Here is a 21623-nt window from a genome sequence, read left to right as displayed (position 1 = left end):
CAAAACCAAAATATGACCAGGATTCGAAATATTATCTTTCAGGCATATACAAAAAAATGCTCAAATTCCTCATGTAATTTATTCAACAGTTTGGTTTTCAATACTTTACCTTTAGCTGATGAAACCCTGTGTAACGTGACTCAGGAATTTAAAAAAATCATCTTTAATTAACATTCTTATCGAACTACACATATAGCTTATTCATTTATGTCTGACAAGGCAGCTTTTTCATTACATACATGTATGTGATATTAATTAGCAAGTAAACAATGAAGGACGGTATCGTACAGGTAAACAATACTAGTACCCTTCTACAGTAATCGAATCCGGAATCTCTAATGTAAAAAAATAAGGAAAGCAATACCTTAATCTTGTTAGTGACGAATATCACTTGGACCACTGTAAATATACATTTGACATCCTGTGGTGGCCTCCAGGGCCTATATTGTTCTCTATCATCAACACTCCAAAGTGGCCATTGTATCATTCTCTAGTGATCACTTTATGAATGTATTTATCACTATCTAGTTGCCACTGTATACTATTCCATTTGCCACTGCATGTATGTATACATATCTAGCTACTGGCCAGCGTATTATTCTCTAGTGGCAACTGTACTACCTCTAGTGGCCGCTAATTTATCAGTCAGTGGCCACTGTACTATCCTCTAGAGGCCGCTAATTTATCACCCTAATGTCCACTGTACTATCTTCTAGTAGCCGCTAATTTATCACTCTAAAGGCCAATGTACTATCCTGTAGTGGCCGTTAATTTATCACCCTAGTGGCCACGGTAACATCCTGTAGTAGCCGATAATTTATCACTCTAATGTCCGCTGTACTATCCTCTAGTGGCCCCTAATTTATCACTCTAATGGCCACGGTACTATCCTGTAGTGGCCGCTACTTTATCACTCTAATGTCCACTGTGCTATCCTGTAGTGGCCGCTAATTATCACTCTAATGTCCACTGTACTAGCCGGTAGTGGCCGCTAATTTATCAGACAGTGGCCACTGTACTATCCTGTAATGGCCGCTAATTTATCGCTCTAATGGCCACTGTACTATCATGTAGTGGCCGCTAAATTATCACTCTAATGGCCACTGGCCTAGCATGTAGTGGCCGCTAATTTATCTCCCTAGTGGCCACTGTACTATCCTTTACTAGCAGATAATTTATCACCCTAGCGGCCACTGTACTATCCTGTAGGGGCCGCTAATTTATCACTCTACTGGCCACTATACTATTCTCTCGTGGCCGCTAATTTATCCCTCTAATGGCCACTGTACTATCCCCTAGTGGCCGCTAATTTATCAGTCAGTGGCCGCTGTAATCCCTCTCTACGCTAATTTATCACTCTAATGTTCACTGTATTATCCTGTAATGGCCGCTAATTTATCGCTCTAATGGCCACTGTACTATCCTCTAGAGGCCGCTAATTTATCACTCTACTGGCCACTATACTATTCTCTCGTGGCCGCTAATTTATCAGCATAGTGGCCACTGTACTATCCTGAAGTGGCTGCTAATTTATCACTCTAATGGCCCCTGTACTCTCCGGTAGTGGCCGCTAATTTATAACCCTAATGGCCACTGTACTATCTTCTAGTGGCCGCTAGTTTATCACTCTAATGGCCACTGGACTATCCTGTAGTGTCCGCTAATTTATCACTCTAATCTATCCTGTAGTGGCCGCTAATTATCACTCTAATGTCCACTGTTCTATCCTGTAGTTGCCGCTAATTTATCACCCTAGTGGCCACGGTAACATCCTGTAGTAGCCGATAATTTATCACTCTAATGGCCACGGTACTATCCTGTAGTGGCCGCTAATTATCACTCTAATGTCCACTGTTCTATCCTGTAGTTGCCGCTAATTTATCACCCTAGTGGCCACTTTACTATCCTGTAGTGGCCGCTACTTTATCACTCTAATGTCCACTGTCCTATCCTGTAGTGGCCGCTAATTATCACTCTAATGTCCACTGTACTAGCCGGTAGTGGCCGCTAATTTATAACCCTAATGGCCACTGTACTATCTTCTAGTAGCCGCTAATTTATCACGCTAATGGCCACTGTACTATCCTCTTGTGGCCGCTAATTTATCACTCTAAAGGCCACTGTACTATCCTGTAGGGGCCGCTAATTTATCACCCTAGCGGCCACTGTACTATCCTGTAGGGGCCGCTAATTTATCACCCTAGTGGCCACGGTAACATCCTGTAGTAGCCGATAATTTATCACTCTAATGTCCGCTGTACTATCCTCTAGTGGCCCCTAATTTATCACTCTAATGGCCCCTGTACTATCATGTAGTGGCCGCTAAATTATCACTCTAATGGCCACTGTACTTTCCTGTAGAGGCCGCTAATTTATCACCCTAATGTCCACTGTACTATCTTCTAGTGGCCGCTAGTTTATCACTCTAATGGCCACTATACTATTCTCTCGTGGCCGCTAATTTATCAGCATAGTGGCCACTGTACTATCCTGAAGTGGCCGATAATTTATCACTCTAATGGCCACTGTACTTTCCTGTAGTGGCCGTTAATTTATCACCCTAGTGGCCACTTTACTATCCTGAAGTGGCCGCTAATTTATCACTCGAATGGCCACTGTACTATCCTCTAGAGGCCGCTAATTTATCCCCCTAGTGGCCACTGTACTACCTCTAGTGGCCGCTAATTTATCTCTCTAATGTCCACTGTACTATCCTTTAGTGGCCGCTAATTTATCAGTCAGTGGCCGCTGTACTATCCTCTAGAGGCCGCTAATTTATCCCCCTAGTGGCCACGGTACTATCCTGTAGTGGCCGCTACTTTATCACTCTAATGTCCACTGTACTAGCCGGTAGTGGCCGCTAATTTATCCCTCTAATGGCCACTGTACTATCTTCTAGTGGCCGCCAATTTATCACTCTAATGGCCACTGTTCTATCCTCTCGTGGCCGCTAATTTATCAGCATAGTGGCCACTGTACTATCCTGAAGTGGCCGATAATTTATCACTCTAATGTCCGCTGTACTATCCTGTAGTGGCCGTTAATTTATCACCCTAGTGGCCACTTTACTATCCTGTAGTGGCCGCTACTTTATCACTCTAATGTCCACTGTACTAGCCGGTAGTGGCCGCTAATTTATCAGTCAGTGGCCGCTGTACTATCCTCTAGAGGCCGCTAATTTATCCCCCTAATGTCCACTGTACTATCCGGTGGTGGCCGCTAATTTATCACTCCAATGGCCCCTGTACTATCCTGTAGTGGCCGCGAATTTATCACTCTATTGTCCACTGTACTATCCTGTAGTAGCCGCTAATTTATCACTCTAAAGGCCAATGTACTATCCTGTAGTGGCCGTTAATTTATCACCCTAGTGGCCACTTTACTATCCTGTAGTGGCCGCTAATTTATCACCCTAGTGGCCACGGTACTATCCTGTAATGGCCGCTAATTTATCACTCTAATGTCCACTGTACTATCCTCTAGTGGCCGCTAATTTATCACTCCAATGGCCACTGTACTATCCTGTAGTGGCCGCTAATTTATCACTCTAATGGCCACTGTACTATCCTGTAGTGGCCGCTAATTTATCACTCTAATGGCCACTGTACTATCCTCTCGTGGCTGCTAATTTATCACTCTAATGTCCACTGTACTATCCTGTAGTGGCCGCTAATTTATCAGTCAGTGGCCGCTGTAATCACTCTCTACATGCCACTTCATGCATACATTGTTTCTCCCCCTATTAACAGAAATGTCTTCCATTTCCCATGTTGAATACAGTCAGTGATAATAGAATCTTTTTCTCCTGTGTGTGAAGACGACAGAGAAATCCTGACCTTAAGGTAAAAATAAGCTGTACTGGTGAACCCGACGCACCGCGTCATCACCCGTGGTACACGAAATATGTAGCAAAACTGAACACTTCAAAGGAATTGAAAATGGTCGTTTTTGTTCAAAACCACATGTTTATATAAAAACTTTATCTTGCAAAGATTTTGTCAAATGTACTTGAAAGTCTTAGATGGGGGTACAAAAACGTTACTGTAGACTCCATGCCAAGCCAAGTTGTCATTTATTCAGCTTTCAGTTGGCTTTCATATACCAAATGGACAAAGACAAATTCTACATATACACCTTTCCTGTGAATAGAACAGCCATCTGTCTAAGGAGGGTCAATGGTATCCAATGTTGCAATTATGACGTCATAATAATGTCGATATCAACCATCGGGCCATGGCATTCATAGCTCATATGAATACCATCTGAATGTGGTGGGATGATCTAGAGGCAATACCATACAATTGTAAATATAGATAGATAAAGACAAGCATTTCTCTTACACTGGGCAGGCGTTTCTCTTACTTTTCCCGGTGTATGATATCCTTATCTCGTCATAGGGTTGAGTTGGGGATCATCCCAGTCAAATAATACAATGATGTTACGTAGACAATGCAATATTTTCTATAACACAGCGGGAATGCACTTGTGAAGCCGGGAACACGTTTTTTCGCTACTTTTTATGGTACCATTTCTCTGTCACACATAGGGCATGTTATTGCACTTAGAACGAAATAATACGATGAAGTCATGTAAACAATATATTTTTTACGTCACGATCTGCTTTCAAAGGGAAAGGTGATTTGCAAATTAGGGTAGAGAAAAAACCGAAATGTCATTAACATTTCGAACATACAGTAGTAATAATAATAATTCGAGGTTCTTATATACGGCTTTATCACAACCTAGTTCGTAGGTGATCTCAAAGCGGTTCACAAATTATTATCCGTGGCCTTTGCAACCAGCAATATCCTTCTGAACTCCCTGTGGTGCTGCCATTTCGGCGCTCTCAGCTAGCATTCTACAATTCTTGCACTGCCCAACCACGTATGATGTGAATGGGGTCATTCTTTATAGTAAGGGTATATATCATCCCTTAGGTGATCCTTGAATGTCTAACCCTCAGTTTGGAGCAACCCTCGGGCTAGACCATCAGTACCACCATTGATACTTCTGTTATATCCACACGGCTGGGGGAGATTTCATCACAAGATGACAACTTTGAGGGAATTAAAACCTTCATCTCAAGATAAATAACACAGAGGAAGGAAGAATATACTTGTCAATGTTAGAACTCTTAACAGGTTAGAACACTGAGCAAGGTCATCTGAAGGTTAGAAACCTGAGGAGGGTCGTCTGACGGTTACAACAGGAACAGATTAGAATCTTCCTTCATCTCAAGCTTAGAACACTGAGCAGGGTCGTATGGAGATCCGAACCATGAGGAAGGTCGTCTTAGATTTGAACATTGAGCAGGCAAGAATCTTTCTCTAAAAAAGGAACACGGAGGCGGTAAGAATATCTATCTCAAGATCCATCAGAACCCAGAGGAGGGTGGTCTGGAGGTTAGAACACTGGGGAAATCAGATTCTTCATCTCAAAGTCAGAACTTTGAGGAGGGAACATAACTCCGGTTTTAACAAGGGCTAGTTCGAGCACTGAGTGAGTTATAATTTTTTTCTCAAGGTTGGAACACCTTTTACCAGGTAAGAACCTTCATTTCAAGACCAGAACCCTAGACAAGTCCTTTGAAGTTAAAATCACTGAGAAGGCTGGAATCTTCATCTCAATGTTAGAACACAAACAGGGTTATTTCTAGAGGGGAACAATGAGGTAAGGATCTGAATCTCAATGTTAGAACCCAGGGAAGGGTGATGAAGGTCAAAGCACTGAGATAATAATATTCATCTCAAGATTAAAACCAAAAATAAAGATGTTTGAATCTTAATTTCAAGGTCAGAACCCTAATAAGGGTTATCTGAGTGAGTTGGAATCTTCATCTCAAAATGTGACACTGAGAAGGGGATTAAAATCTTCATCTCAAAATATAACACTGAGAAGGGGATTAAAATCATCATTAGAAAGTTAACCAATAAGGAAGGTAATTTATTAGTGTTCCTGTGCCATTTTCTTAGATTTCAGTGCTTTTTAGAAATATTTGGTGACAGTCTTTCATTCTATTTAACCTCTCGTGGTTTCCTATCCCATCTTTGTGATACCACTTTTTGTCATTTGCACATTTTCTTGTTTGGAACTGTAATGACATATCTACAAACAATGAAAAAAAATTAAAACTTTTATGGATAGATTTTATTCTCAAAAACAACACATATAGTTATTTATAACATAGAATATGAACACACTGGGGAAACAAACTGCACAGCAACCACAATAGTGGGACACATTGATCCCAAATATGATAATAGAGGGACGTTAGTCCCAGACACGATTATAATGGGACCTTACAGACCATAGTCTTAGTCCAAGATAACTGAATCTTAGTCCCAGAAAATAGGGGGTTTTATTCGAAAACAATAGGTTTACCTTAGTCCCAGACTAAAAGTTTATCTGAGTCACAGACAGTTTTATTTTTGTCAAAGTGACTTTATCTTAGTCGCAGATAGTAGATTTGAACTCAAGAATTCCTGTAATACTTTGAGTGTACTCCAGCAGATCACAATATAACTCAGTTGTTTTATAAACACTGAATGTCTATAAACACTGAATGTCTATAAATTAAACATTGTAAGATGGATGTATAGTTCCAGCAATGCCAATGACCCTTTGAAGTTGATATTTAGTTCATTAAAAGACAAAAATGCAAACCAATTAAACTTCAATACTGTTATAAGTTGGGTACATAAGTATAAATATCAATAAACAAAATTCTTCACTGAATTGTACTGAATCAAAAATGTTTGTAAACTGTTTCTTTCTTGATGGAAAAAATTGTATCACAATTTCTTTTAAACATTTGCATGATAATACTGATCAATAAAAATATAATCAAATTTAAATCAAATATATAAAACAATAGAGTCATATATTGTATACTGATCACAGCAAAACAAGCCCAATCGGTTGACGTTTACACCTGGTATCATACAGAGTACCAACCCATACCTACACAGAGTCACGCGATATCTGAGGTATTTTACCTATCCTACGGTTATATGTTTATAATTGAGCAAACCTTGAAAACAGGCAAAAAATATTAAAACGACAAGGTAAAAAATAACAATACATAACAAGTGAAGATAGCAATCAACATTGATTCAGTGTCATAATGCATTTTAGTATAAAATTGAAGTATTTTTTTCTTATTTGACTTCACACCTGAAATGGTTTGCTTACTATTACCACTGATAACAAGGCACTTCAGTTTAACTTTGTACCATGCTGTTAACTGAATTTTAAAGATATATAACTAGTTTCAGAAGCAACCTCGAATGCATTGACAATAATTAATATCAATGTTGTCATTTTCAACAGATAAAAGACATATTTATTTCAATTAAATGCAGTGATCATTTATCATCATTCATATGCCATATCACATTAGAGACAAAAGTATAAAATATATATATATACATTAAACTCATATAAAAATCAACATAAAAGATCAATTGTGTAACAATAAATGGCATAGCAAGTAATTTAACAATACTGGTGTTTGTACACGTATTAAAAAGTAACGCGTACAGATAAAAACAAACGATGACACACCATTGACTAGACAGAAACAACACCAAATATCACAAAATATTTCACTAGATCACAGAGTTTATGAAAGTATGTGTAACACACTAGTGGACTAGCCAGAAACAACACCAAACATCACAAAATATTTCACTAGATCACAGAGTTTATGGAAGTATGTGTAACACACTAGTGGACTAGACAGAAACAACACCAAATATCACAAAATATTTCACTAGATCACAGAGTTTATGGAAGTATGTGTAACACACTAGTGGACTAGACAGAAACAACACCAAACATCACAAAATATTTCACTAGATCACAGAGTTTATGGAAGTATGTGTAACACACTAGTGGACTAGACAGAAACAACACCAAATATCACAAAATATTTCACTAGATCACAGAGTTTATGGAAGTATGTGTAACACACTAGTGGACTAGACAGAAACAACACCAAATATCACAAAATATTTCACTAGATCACAGAGTTTATGGAAGTATGTGTAACACACTAGTGGACTAGACAGAAACAACACCAAACATCACAAAATATTTCATTAGATCACAGAGCCTATGATAAATTCACAGACGCTTTGAAATTCTGATTATCAAGTTCTTTGATCAACTCCCTATATTCTACATTATTATGCTGACAAAATAAAAATAAATATATCTATCATGTTATGCATTTGCTTATTCACCTTTTGACATTATGCACCATTTCAAAAGTAACACTGTAATATTCCAATACTTATATGTTTGCAGTATAAAAACTATATTGTCTACTTATAGCAGTATGTTTACAGTACAAAGTTTTGCAAAAAGCAGTATGTTTATATAGTATTTAATACAGCAGTATGTTTATATAGTATATAAAACAGCAGCATGTTTACAGTATCTAGTTTGTAATGCAGTATGTTTACAGTATACAGTTTGTAAATCAGTATGTTTACAGTATATATTTTGTAAAGGCTATCTTATGTTTACAGTATATAGTTTGTAAATCAGTATGTTTATTATAGTATATAATACAGCAGCATGTTTACAGTATATAGTTTGTAATGCAGTATGTTTACAGTATATAGTTTGTAAAGCAGTATGTTTACAGTATATAGTTTGTAAAGGCTAAACACAGTATGTTTACAGTAGTATGTGTTTACAGTATATAGTTTGTAAAGCAGTATATTTATATAGTATATAATACAGCAGTATGTTTACAGTATATAGTTTGTAAAGCAGTATGTTTAAGACTGTTTAAATTGAATTCTGTTGTATATATGTATTCACAAAATTCATAAATCTTAACATTTTACTAATATATCATTTAAATACAAAATGCTGAGTAATTCTTCAGTTTTATCTATAAATCTACAAAAAACTATTTTAGAATCCATTATGATGGCTTAAAATTGAGTATTTGACACTTATATCTGTATGTAAATTTGCAAAATAAATAATACTGTATAATGCTTAATAAATTATATATAAAAAGGTATATATCTACTCATGTTCTGCTTCACTAATTGTATCATCTTTGTTCATTTATATATATATAATATGTAGATTGTTCTTTAGAACCCATTTAAACCTGAAATATTTAAAAGTTGCTTACATTTCTTATAAATATATATTTGATATCATCATATTTAAATACATATATACATGTGTATACGTTCTGGTAAAACCTGTTACTATAATGATCAGATATAACAGCAGAAAACACAACAGAGGTTCATATATACACAGAATACTTCTTCATTGTTAATCTGTGTTTTGTTTTGTTTTTCAAAATCACATTTCTCTTTGTAAAATAAATTCTGACATAGGATAGAAATCAATTGTCATTTATTTTTTGCTTTGTAAAAACTTTCAAAATCAAATTTCTCCTTGTAACATTAAAACTAACTCAAAATAAAAATCAATGCTTTCTAAAATGTCTTATAAAATAGTAGACACACACTGATATGTAACAGTTCAATACTTCAGATTCCGTAAATACTGCAAACTGATACTCAAGTATTTTCATAACACGTATATATAAATCATTTCGTTGTTTTAATAAAATCTGGTTTACAAAATATTTGTTCACTTGTATGTAAAATAACATGTTTTACAATATCATCAATACCGATGTTAAAGACATCATATGAATGCATTGACTGGAATGGAGATTTAGACAGTTTCTACACATTGTTTGTACAGTTTAACCTCGTTATTCACTCACTTGTAGGAATCAATGTACATCAACCTGACAACAATATATATATAGCTCTTACACGTATATCACATGACATTAGCAATAAACTAATTTATTTTTAGAAAAATAGACATAATTGATTTGCTTGCCTTCCATTTTTAGCACTAGATATTTCCTCCTCATCTTTTGCATAGCCTTCTCTAGGATTAAATCTGATTTGTCTTTCAGACAGAAAAGTTCAATAGAGTTTCTGTTTTTATTTCACAAAGAAAAAAATAGAAAATCAGAAAAATAGAAAATCTTGAAGCTAGTTGGTAGAAACCTCATATTGGTATCACTTATGATGCATGGCCCAACTTTAAGGTCACTGTGAATTGTTCATTTACAAATTCAGCATCTTAATCAAATTAATCATTTTACCTTTGTTTTTTCCCTTGCTATCTAGATGGAACAGAAACAGACTGCAACAACATTACACCAAATCAAACTTCTAGTTACATCATATGTTAACTTTGAATAGACACAGACTTATGCACTCATAGTCCCCAAGGGGACAGAACTCTTCTGTAGCCTCCCCGCGTCATAGCTGTAGACTTCTGATTCCTTAGGGGTGAAAGTCACTTGGTGGGTAGTGCTGTGTTTCTGGGGGCCACTGAGTGGGGGCAAAATGTTGGACTTTCTCAACTGGAAATGAAAACATGTGAAATACAATTCATGTTAGCAATTAATGGAAACTTTTCTTGGAAAACACTATAATTCTTAAACAGCCTTGTTTTAAAACTACTGGTCCATGCTGATTGGCTCCATGTCAGTAATATTTACACCATTGCTCATAGAAGACAGATTGATATTTAGGTAAAATTCTAGCTCTACTTACATTATTGATAGCCACTGGGTTGGGTACAGTCTTCCCTCGGTATGGGTTCTTGTAATCTGTCCATGAGGATGTGTGCTTAGCTTCACTCTCTACAGAAAATTTAAAATATGATAACCAACAATTCTTTGCTTTTTGCAGAGGTTGATAAAGGGACATAGCAGTCATCAATAAAATGAGAATGTCCAGAATGACAATTACTCCAGATAAGGCTAATGCAACAGAAAAGGAAATTCATGGGAAGAAAATACTCTGTTCATTAGAATGAAAACATTATGAAATAATATTTGTTGAGAACATTGAAACCAAAATTAAAGTACAGTAACATTGCGTACTTGTATTTAATCAACTCAAAGTGAGAAACAAATGATAGTAACTGCACGTGTTAGTTGAGATACCAGTTTGTAATAGGATGGATAATACTGTAAACCCAAACCAACTTTAAGGACATGAGAACATTCTGTAAGTGTAATATGGTATATTCAGAAGAGGCCAGACTGAAGGATATGTCTACTCACTTTCATAGTAGTTCAAGGGGATGTCGCTATCCTTGTAGAACTTGGCTCGGTTATAGGTGTAGGGCACGGTGACTGGATGGAAGTTGTCATCTGTTGTGGTATCGTAGAATGTTTTTGACATGCTCGGTTCTCCGAACCACACATTACTTTTAGTCCTTAGATTAGCTCCAGATATGATGCTGTTGTGTAAACCAGAGGGTGGCTGGGAAAAACAAATACCAAAATATTTAACACATAAACATGAGAAATACTTGTAAATAACAAATGGAGAGTGTATTTTCATGTTCTGTCTGTTATTATAAGTTAATTAAGTATTAAAGTTATACCAAACCGCTTTATGATAAAACTGTAAAAAAAAAACACTTACGTTTCCATGGTAATACCGACTTGTTGTCAAATTGACCCGCTCTCCACCTCTGAGTTCATCATGGTCTCCTTCTGGCAGATCACTATGGTTACGGTCTTTGCCTGGTCTGTATCTGTGGTCTGAGGCAAAACAATTTGAACAAATAAAACATTGTGGAGTCTGTCTTTATAAAATGTTGATTTGCTTTGATTATTGGAACTACAGACATTGAATTACCCATACAGTAATCTTATTTAACTTTCAATACAACAACCAACCCTCACATATTTCCAAACTGATGAATCTTATTGAAGGAAGGTATTAGGGCTGATATTGTTACTTTCAGGGTGTTGTGACTGGTAGGTATTATGGTTGATATTGTTACTTACAAGGTGTTATGACTGGGAGGTATTAGGGCTGATATTGTTACTTACAAGGGGATGTGACTGGTAGGTATTAGGGCTGATATTGTTACTTACAAGGTGGTATGACAGGTAGGTATTAGGGCTGATATTGTTACTTACAAGGTGTTATGACTGGGAGGTATTAGGGCTGATATTGTTACTTACAAGGTGATGTGACTGGTAGGTATTATGGCTGATATTGTTACTTACAAGGTGATGTGACTGGTAGGCATTAGGGCTGATATTGTTACTTACAAGTTGTTATGACTGGTAGGTATTAGGGCTGATATTGTTACTTACAAGGGGATGTGACTGGTAGGGATTAGGGCTGATATTGTTACTAAAAAGGTGATGTGACTGGTAGGAATTAGGGCTGATATTATTACTTACAAGGTGATGTGCCTGGTAGGTATTATGGCTGGTATTGTTACTTACAAGGTGGTGTGACTGGTAGGTATTAAGGCTGATATTGTTACTTTCAGGGTCTTATGACTGGTAGGTATTATGGGTGATATTGTTACTTACAAGGTTTTATGACTGGTAGGTATTATGGCTGGTATTTTTACTTACAAGGTGATGTGATTGGTAGGTATTAGCGCTGCTATTGTTACTTTCAGGGTGTTATGACTGGTAGGCATTAGGGCTGATATTGTTATGAACTAGGTGTTATGAATGGTGGGCATTAGGGCTGGTATTGTTACTAACAAGGTGATGTGACTGGAAGGTCTTAGGGCTGATATTGTTACTAACAAGGTGTTGTGACTGGTAGGTATTATGACTGATATTGTTACTTACAATGTGATGTGACTGCTAGGTATTAGGGCTGATATTGTTATTTACAAGGTGTTGTGACTGGTAGGAATTAGGGCTGATATTATTACTTACAAGGTGATGTGATTGGTAGGTATTAGCGCTGCTATTGTTACTTTCAGGGTGCTATGACTGGTAGGTATTAGGGCTGGTATTGTTACTTACAAGGTGTGGTTACTGGTAGGTATTAGGGCTGGTATTGTTACTTACAAGGTGGTGTGACTGGTAGGTATTAAGGCTGATATTGTTACTTTCAGGGGGGTATGACTGGTAGGTATTAGGGCCGATATTGTTACTTACAAGGGGATGTGACTGGTAGGCATTAGGGCTGATTTTGTTACTTACAATGTGATGTTGCTTTGATTATTGGAACTACAGACATTGAATTACCCATACAGTAATCTTATTTAACTTTCAATACAACAACCAACCCTCACATATTTCCAAACTGATGAATCTTATTGAAGGAAGGTATTAGGGCTGATATTCTTACTTACAAGGTGATGTGATTGGTAGGTATTAGCGCTGCTATTGTTACTTTCAGGGTGTTGTGACTGGTAGGTATTAGGGCCGATATTGTTACTTACAAGGTGGTGTGACTGGTAGGTATTAAGGCTGATATTGTTACTTTCAGGGGGTTATGACTGGTAGGTATTATGGCTGGTATTTTTACTTACAAGGTGTTATGATTGGTAGGTATTAGGGCTGAAATTGTTATTAACTAGGTGTTATCAATGGTGGGCATTAGGGCTGGTATTGTTACTTACAAGGAGATGTGTATGGGAGGGATTAGGGCTGATATTCTTACTTACAAGGTGTTATGAATGGGATGTATTAGGGCTGGTATTGTTACTAACAAGGTGTTGTGACTGATAGGGATTAGGGCTGATATTCTTACTTACAAGGTGATGTGATTGGTAGGTATTAGCGCTGCTATTGTTACTTTCAGGGTGTTGTGACTGGTAGGTATTAGGGCTGTTATCGTTTCTTACAAGGTGATGTGACTGGTAGGTATTAGGGCTGATATTGTTATTAACTAGGTGTTATGAATGGTGGGCATTAGGGCTGATATTGTTACTTTCAGGGTGTTATGACTGGTAGGTATTAGGGCTGATATTGTTACTTACAATGTGATGTGACTGGTAGGTATTAGGGCTGATATTGTTACTTACAAGGTGTTATGACTGGTAGGTAATAAGGCTGATACTATTACAAACAAGGCGTTGTGACAGGTAGGTAAATAGGACTGATACTACTACTTACAAGGTGTTGTGACTGGTAGGTAGGACACTGTGGCAGTACTCTGATAGTCATTGTATTTGCAGTGGCCGTCCACTTGTTTGAAGTTGGTCTTGCCCAGTGTTCTGCTGACCTCATCCTTCAGGTAAGGTTTGTAATCACTGTTTCCTACTTTGGTTGGAAATGAGTACTGCATGGTTGTCTCCCTTACTGTCTCCTTGCCGGGGTCACCACCAGGCACATTGGTACCTGTAGGCTATGATCACAAATCATACAATGTACACTCGTTATTATTTTAAAATTCACCACAAATACATAAATCCTGGAAGTTATTAATACATACTTAAAAATAAAACTGGTTTATTGTACACTGTTTTTTGGTGTCTTAAAAGCTCAGCTCTGTATATCTTGAAAAGACAGAGGTTATCTTTGCAATTTATTTAAATTGTCTAGCTACTATAGGCTTAGTTACTTCAATAAATTTTGACTTTGATAAAACCAGTTCTGTTGCCGCATCTAGGTAAGAGAAGAGACAGTAAAGTGCCTATGAGGATTTATACATACTGCAGGCAAGGACTTGATAGGGGGCTGAAACTCTCCCATAAATGTGGCATTGTGTGTTGTGTCGAAATGAGTGTAGCGACTATCACCTTTTACAGTAGGAGGCCCTCCTGTTACAGAATATAAAACATTGATCATTTTCACATTCAACTTGATTCAAACACACATTAATCCATCATGCATGCATTATCGTATCCTTTTATGAAAAAAGTCGAAACTATTTACTGGTTTTCTCATAGATTAGAATAATTGTTATATATACATTTGCAGGATTCATAAAAAGTTCTCAGAGTTGGCATGTATTTAATGTCTAGCATCAATTGACTTACCTTCGTGCATGGAGGGTGCTTTTTCTACTCTGTGTACAGTGGTGTCGTGTCCCCTGTACCGGTCCCTGTAGTCAGACCAAGGCTCGTCAGCCTTCTCTCGATCTCCCTGAGGAATGTTCACCTCCCACAACGCTGTTATAGGCTGAACTCGCTCATAATCACTATCCATTTTGGGTGTAAAATACGAATCATGCATTGTCTGAAATGATTTCACTTTATTTACATCTGAATCCATCTTAAAATTGGTTGATCTCAGTTTTCTGTGTACATCTGGAACCACCATCTTAGGCATGTATTTGTATTCAAATGACTTGGTCGTCTCGGATGCCTTTTCCCTGAAGTAGGTTCCATCTCTGTGCATGACCTCTGCCAATGCAGGGCGCTCTGCTTCAGCATCTCGACCATAGTGTTTGTGAGAAGGATAGTCTTTCTTGAATATACTTTGCATAGACCCTGGTGTAACAGACATGTCTTGAGCAACCTTGAAATTTGTTGATGACAGAAAATCTGTCCCCATTTTGGGGGTGTAAATGGGATGAGTTATTTCAGCCATGATGATCTGAAACAATAAAAGCACACTTCGTTATATGTTGCTCATTTTAAAGTACTGACAGATTAAAATAAAAAGTTCAACTTTTCCAACTATAAGTATTATTTATCCATGTACTATCATATTATTATATTCATCTTCGATACTGTCTTTTTTTTCTTTGTCACATGGTAAACAGTATATCAATTATTGATCTTCTGGAGTATGTACACTTGTACTTTCTTTAGTTATTGTATAGGGTCACAAAAAAAACACTCTATACCGTTACATTGATTTGTTACAATAAAATTGAAATGAAAAAAAATCAATATATTTCAAATCTTATTCTTGCATTTCAGAATATATATTGTCATTCCATTGTGTTGTATGTATTGTTATTTGATACTACAGTTCTTTGTGCAATTTATTTAGCACTTTGGTGACATTATTTTGCATAAGCCAGGCTGACAAACACTGGTACAATAGCAACCTTTATCACACCATTGAAAGAATTTAAATATCCGGTACATATTCATCTAGGAGTGACACACTATCCCTTTTATTTAACAACACCATGCCATTGACATAAATATGTTTTTATAAAGTAGATCAATGTTTACTTTGGGAATCGCAATGTCAACACGTTGTTTGTTTAGGCCTCTTTAACCAGATTAACCTTATTTTCGAGACTTAACTATGCGTAGCTCGACCGTGACATTGCGTGAAAGTATCGATTTCATCTATTGTAAATTCTAGAACATATAAATGAATAAAGATTACGGATGATTGCTTACATGTGGCTGTTCCCCCTTTGTGTACAATAACCATAGATACCACCATGCACTTCCGTACCGGAAATAGCTCTTCAATCCCGAGGGCAATTTTTGTCGATAATGAAAAAATCGGTATCTACAAAACGTTTTGTGGAAGGTGAACGTACACGTCTTTAAAAGGTTCCACTTGACATTGAATATATGCCAACTTGGCCATGGCCACACGACTAGAAATAAATTTCAATCGCCTTCTAGCAAGATGTGAAACTATGGCGAAAGACAAAACGGCATGGGATTGGAGACTTGAAAAGGTATGCTATATGGGTCGATGTCGACGGTCACACTAATTTGCGCCATAGGAGATTTAGCGCCATAGGAGATTTTGCACGCCATAGCTAAATGTAAGTGTTATATCCACGAAATATTTCGATTTTTCCATTGGTATACTCATTTAACATGTTTTGGTGAAGTAACATTTAAAAAAAATGTGCACTTTGTTAGAAAATCGATCTTGATCACGAAGCACTTTTACACTAATTTGCGCCATACGTGTTTTTTCACGCCATAGCAAAATATAAGAATTATTTTCCGCAAATAACTGGGTTTTCACTTTGGTTTATGCAAAAAACAGGTTGTGGTAAAGTTTCATTCTTAAAAAATGTTTATTTTGTTAGGAAATCGACAAAATAATTCTTCGCGATTCAGAAGTCAATTTCAAGGGAAATAACTCGCACATTTGCAAAATACGCAATGAATAGGACAAGACAAGTACTTGACTGGATTTTTATAACACTTACATTTTGCTATGGCTTGCAAAAACTCCTATGGCGCTAAATCTCCTATGGCGCAAATTAGTGAGACCCGATGTCGATACTGTTTGCTTTTTCCTGAAGGTGCACTCGGCTGGGTCTTCTTCAGATGTTGACATCACAGTCTCCTGTACGTGATAACACACAAATCGGCTCTAAATTGTCTGTAAATAATGCACCTAGTTGCACCCTGACTGGAAAAGATTGCAGTATTTGTTTCTTTATATAAAGGGGAAATGAAGACAGTACAACATGGGGATCAAATAATTCACTACACTAGACGTTCTAGATCGACGTTCATCTGCTGTATAGTGTAACCCTGGTAAATACTAGCCGCAATATATCGCTCGGCTATGGAGAATTTCTCTTTAGCTCGATCGGTTGAGCGTAAGACTAGTAAGCCAGAGGTCCCGGGTTCGATCCCTAGGGGAGGTAGTGATTTATATTTAATTAATCATGCGCTCTGTTACATTGGCGCCCAGGTAGGGACCCGGGAAAACTACTTGGCCTTGCTCCACAAGCATCGCTGTTACCCTTGGAAAACTTGAGGACAAGGTCTTTCCTGGAAGGGGAGTATGTAACCCTGGTAAATACTAGCCGCAATATATCGCTCGGCTATGGAGAACTTCTCTTTAGCTCGATTGGTTGAGCGTAGGTCTAGTAAGCTAGAGGTTCCGGGTTCGATCCCTAGCGGAGGCAGTGATTTATATTTAATTAATCATGCCCTCTGTTACATATTACAGGAAAACTTTCCCTATAAGCAGCCTAGTAACATGACATTTCTAAGGGTACATTCGCGTATCCAGTTGAAACCCTTGAACCTGTAAAGAAAACGACAGGTACAGATCATTTTTAGCTCTGCTTATAGAACGGTCCAAGTGTGTTCGTTTATCATGGAGAATTTCTGCGCCACACGTAACTGTTTCAACCGGTATACGCGAATGTGGCCCTAGTTTTCACCCTCCAAGATTCTTTACTTCCTGCCAGCCCAAGGGTGTAAACTACCTAGAACTGGGAGGTTCAAAGAAACTTAATTTATCTAGAAAGTTGACACCTTGCTCTTATATGGTTAACATTTGGATTAAAAAAGATTGATACATTCATTAGGTTGGTTACATTTTATATTAAATCATTGACACACTGATTCAAGTGATGCCCATGTGTCAGTCACAAGCCAAGGCACCAATTGTCTCGCTGATACAATTAAACATACTGTATATCAGTATATAACTTGAGGGCTGAAGCCAAAGTAAAGTCATAGCACAATCAGACACTGCCAAGCAAACTATTATTTCTATGAAATATATGAGTTATTTCCCTTTGTATACATGATGTTGATTAACTGTGAATGAAAAGATTACTTTAGACATAACTTTTGTGTCATATAGGACTTTGTTTTACTGTGGACAATTTTTGTATTGTGTTTCATAATTTTAATTTCAGTTCATTACTGCACTACAAGATCAACTGAGTGAATTAAAGAAGTCCCCATGGTATGCTACAGTGCTTCATGCATCAAAGTACTTTTTTTCTTCAATGAATTAAATGTTTGAAAAGAACAAAATTTTAATCATAAGGGGAAAAAGAGAAACCCAAAAACCAAAGACCAAAGGGGGTTAATTTGACAAAATGCATGATATTTGTAGTGAAATGAACATTTCGCTTTTGTACTAAAAATATTTAAGCACATAAATGTTTTTATCATGATATAATGTTGACAAGTTAAAACAGTTGAAAGTAAACAAAATGGATCAGCATGGGTGTCAAAGTTACATCTTCTTTTAGTATTAATATCATTTTTAAGTGGATATCTAAATTCTTGATAATATTTACAAATTCAGGACCAAAATGTTGTTTCGTAATATTTACAGATAAAGGATCAAAACCTTGATTCAATATATTTACAGATAAAGGAACAATATGTTGTTTCGTAATAATTACAGATAAAGGACCAAAATGTTGATTCAATATATTTACAGATAAAGGATCGAAATGTTGTTTCAAGAACTTGTTTAGTCAGAGATGATAAGTTAAACAAATTCTTTGATGCTTTTTTGTTTGTTTTCAGTAAGCCGAGTCAGGAAACTTTGAATGACTACAATAAAAAAGTGGACTTCCTGAAGGGAATAATTGAAGCTGAAAAATTGGTATGATAGTTGTGTGTTTGTATTGATACCCGTAGTTGTTTTAATGAATGAAATCATAAAAAACTCCCTCCTTTTTACTAAAGGTTACACCAAATTGGTAGGTACTTTTTCAGGAAATCAGAAACAAAAAGTATTCCTTTTTTAATGAAGTATTGGAAAAAACTTAAAGCGGCAGTACATGTATAAATAAAAGTCCATTTTGTATTATAGGATTCTGTATCCTCAACATACATTTTGTATTATAGGATTCTATATCCTCAACATACATCATGTATTATAGGATTCTGTATCCTCAACATACATTTTGTATTATACGATTCTGTATTCTCAACATACATTTTGTATTATAGGATTCTGTATCCTCAACATACATCATGTTTTATAGGATTCTGTATCCTCAACATACATTTTGTATTATACGATTCTGTATCCTCAACATACATTTTGTATTATACGATTCTGTATCATCCTCAACATACCTCATGGTTTACATAAACATGTTATGCAAAAACTTATGCTGTACTTAATTTATGACAATTTTAATGTAATTTTTCAAGGATAATGATAGATTCAGATAATATATCCCTGAATCTTAAAACATTACTAAAATCATAGATTGTTCAATATGTCAGATTTTGTTTTTGAAGTGTGAAATAGACATTATTTAACAATTCTAGCATTTCAAAAGTTTCTTAAATGTTGTGTCATCATCTGTTGCTACTGTTGTAGATGATAGGACAGATTCTCTTGCATCGGTTTGCACAAAAATAATTTGTTTGTAACCACCTGCTGTCATGTTAACAGTCAATATTGTTAAAATGCTTTGTTGAGCAAGGGTTCTTCCACTCAGACATAGGAATGATCTATATTAAATTATGGGACATTTCAAAATTGAAACTAAACAGAAAGTATCCAAATTTTGTTGAGATGGTTAGTTTTCAGAACTTGAGTGGAAAAACAATTACTTTGTTATTTCTGTCGTGTTAGGAGTAGAAATCCAACAAACTACTCACCAAGTTGGTCTGCCCTAAGTAATAGTAAACTTTGAACCCCAGTTAACATCTTTGTTGGTGTTAGGCTAAAGCATTGCAATAAGATTGTTGGATAAGTCTGACACATATATAACGCTAACTTATGTATGTCTTTGTTTAAGTTCCCTGTAAATGAAACATTTTAACTTTTGGCTTTTAATTGGTATTCCTCACTGACTTTGTGCTTGTATTACAATAAATAAAATGGTCTTGTATTACAATAAATAACATGGTCTTGTATTACAATAAATAACATGGTCTTGTATTACAATAAAATGCATTATCTTGTATTACAATAAATTACATGGTCTTGTATAACAATAAATTACATGGTCTTGTATAACAATAAATTACATGGTCTTGTATTACAATAAATAACATGGTCTTGTATTACAATAAATAACATGGTCTTGTATTACAATAAAATGCATTATCTTGTATTACAATAAATTACATGGTCTTGTATAACAATAAATTACATGGTCTTGTATAACAATAAATTACATGGTCTTGTATTACAATAAATTACATGGTCTTGTATTACAATAAATTACATGGTCTTGTATTACAATAAATTACATGGTCTTGTATTACAATAAATTACATGGTCTTGTATTACAATAAATTACATGGTCTTGTATTACAATAAATTACATGGTCTTGTATTACAATAAATTACATGGTCTTGTATTACAATAAATTACATGGTCTTGTATTACAATAAATTACATGGTCTTGTATTACAATAAATTACATGGTCTTGTATTACAATAAATTACATGGTCTTGTATTACAATAAATTACATGGTCTTGTATTACAATAAATTACATGGTCTTGTATTACAATAAATTACATGGTCTTGTATTACAATAAATTACATGGTCTTGTATTACAATAAATTACATGGTCTTGTATTACAATAAATTACATGGTCTTGTATTACAATAAATTACATGGTCTTGTATAACAATAAATTACATGGTCTTGCAGCCAACTACAGCAGAAAAAGCTCTTGCAGCAGACAAGTTAGCTACAATTTCCTCATCAGGGACAGGTAACTCTGTCAAGTCTAAGGAGCTACACCTACACACCAAGGCCAGGTATCAAAAAGATGTACGCAATGAGCTGCTGGGCCTTGACGGGGAGGATATTCAAAGTAAGATCATTGAACTTTATAAAAGACTATTATATTACTTACAACTTTATAAAAGACTATTATATTACTTACAACTTTATAAAAGACTATTATATTACTTACAACTTTATAAAAGACTATTACATTACTGACAACTTTATAAAAGACTATTATATTACTTACAACTTTATAAAAGACTATTACATTACTTACAACTTTATAAAAGACCATCATATTACTTACAACTTTATAAAAGACTATTATATTACTTACAAATTTATAAAAGACTATTACATTACTGACAACTTTATAAAAGACTATTATATTACTTACAACTTTATAAAAGACTATTACATTACTTACAACTTTATAAAAGAC

General features: G+C 35.8%; 2 protein-coding genes across 2 annotated transcripts; one reads left to right on the top strand and one right to left on the bottom strand.

The window, feature by feature from the left end:
• Nucleotides 1-8733: 8733 nt before the first annotated feature.
• LOC110453063 lies at nucleotides 8734-16211 on the bottom strand. Its single transcript, XM_021501886.1, has 8 exons — nucleotides 16144-16211; nucleotides 14821-15379; nucleotides 14495-14601; nucleotides 13955-14186; nucleotides 11499-11617; nucleotides 11132-11333; nucleotides 10617-10705; nucleotides 8734-10423 (listed from the first exon to the last, which is right to left on the bottom strand). The coding sequence occupies exons 2-8, from the start codon at nucleotides 15371-15373 to the stop codon at nucleotides 10268-10270; spliced, it is 1458 nt and encodes a 485-aa protein (XP_021357561.1). The 5' UTR covers nucleotides 15374-15379; nucleotides 16144-16211; the 3' UTR covers nucleotides 8734-10267.
• Nucleotides 16212-16247: 36 nt separating this feature from the next.
• LOC110453097 (vesicle transport protein USE1-like) lies at nucleotides 16248-21397 on the top strand. Its single transcript, XM_021501934.1, has 4 exons — nucleotides 16248-16433; nucleotides 18375-18424; nucleotides 19000-19078; nucleotides 21101-21397. The coding sequence occupies exons 1-4, from the start codon at nucleotides 16338-16340 to the stop codon at nucleotides 21395-21397; spliced, it is 522 nt and encodes a 173-aa protein (XP_021357609.1). The 5' UTR covers nucleotides 16248-16337.
• Nucleotides 21398-21623: the final 226 nt, after the last annotated feature.

Source organism: Mizuhopecten yessoensis, unplaced genomic scaffold (assembly GCF_002113885.1).
Source record: "Mizuhopecten yessoensis strain PY_sf001 unplaced genomic scaffold, ASM211388v2 scaffold7087, whole genome shotgun sequence".
Lineage (NCBI taxonomy): Eukaryota > Metazoa > Mollusca > Bivalvia > Pectinida > Pectinidae > Mizuhopecten > Mizuhopecten yessoensis.
The sequence above is the reverse complement of the archived record's forward strand: the minus strand, read 5'-3'. Positions and strand labels throughout refer to the sequence as shown.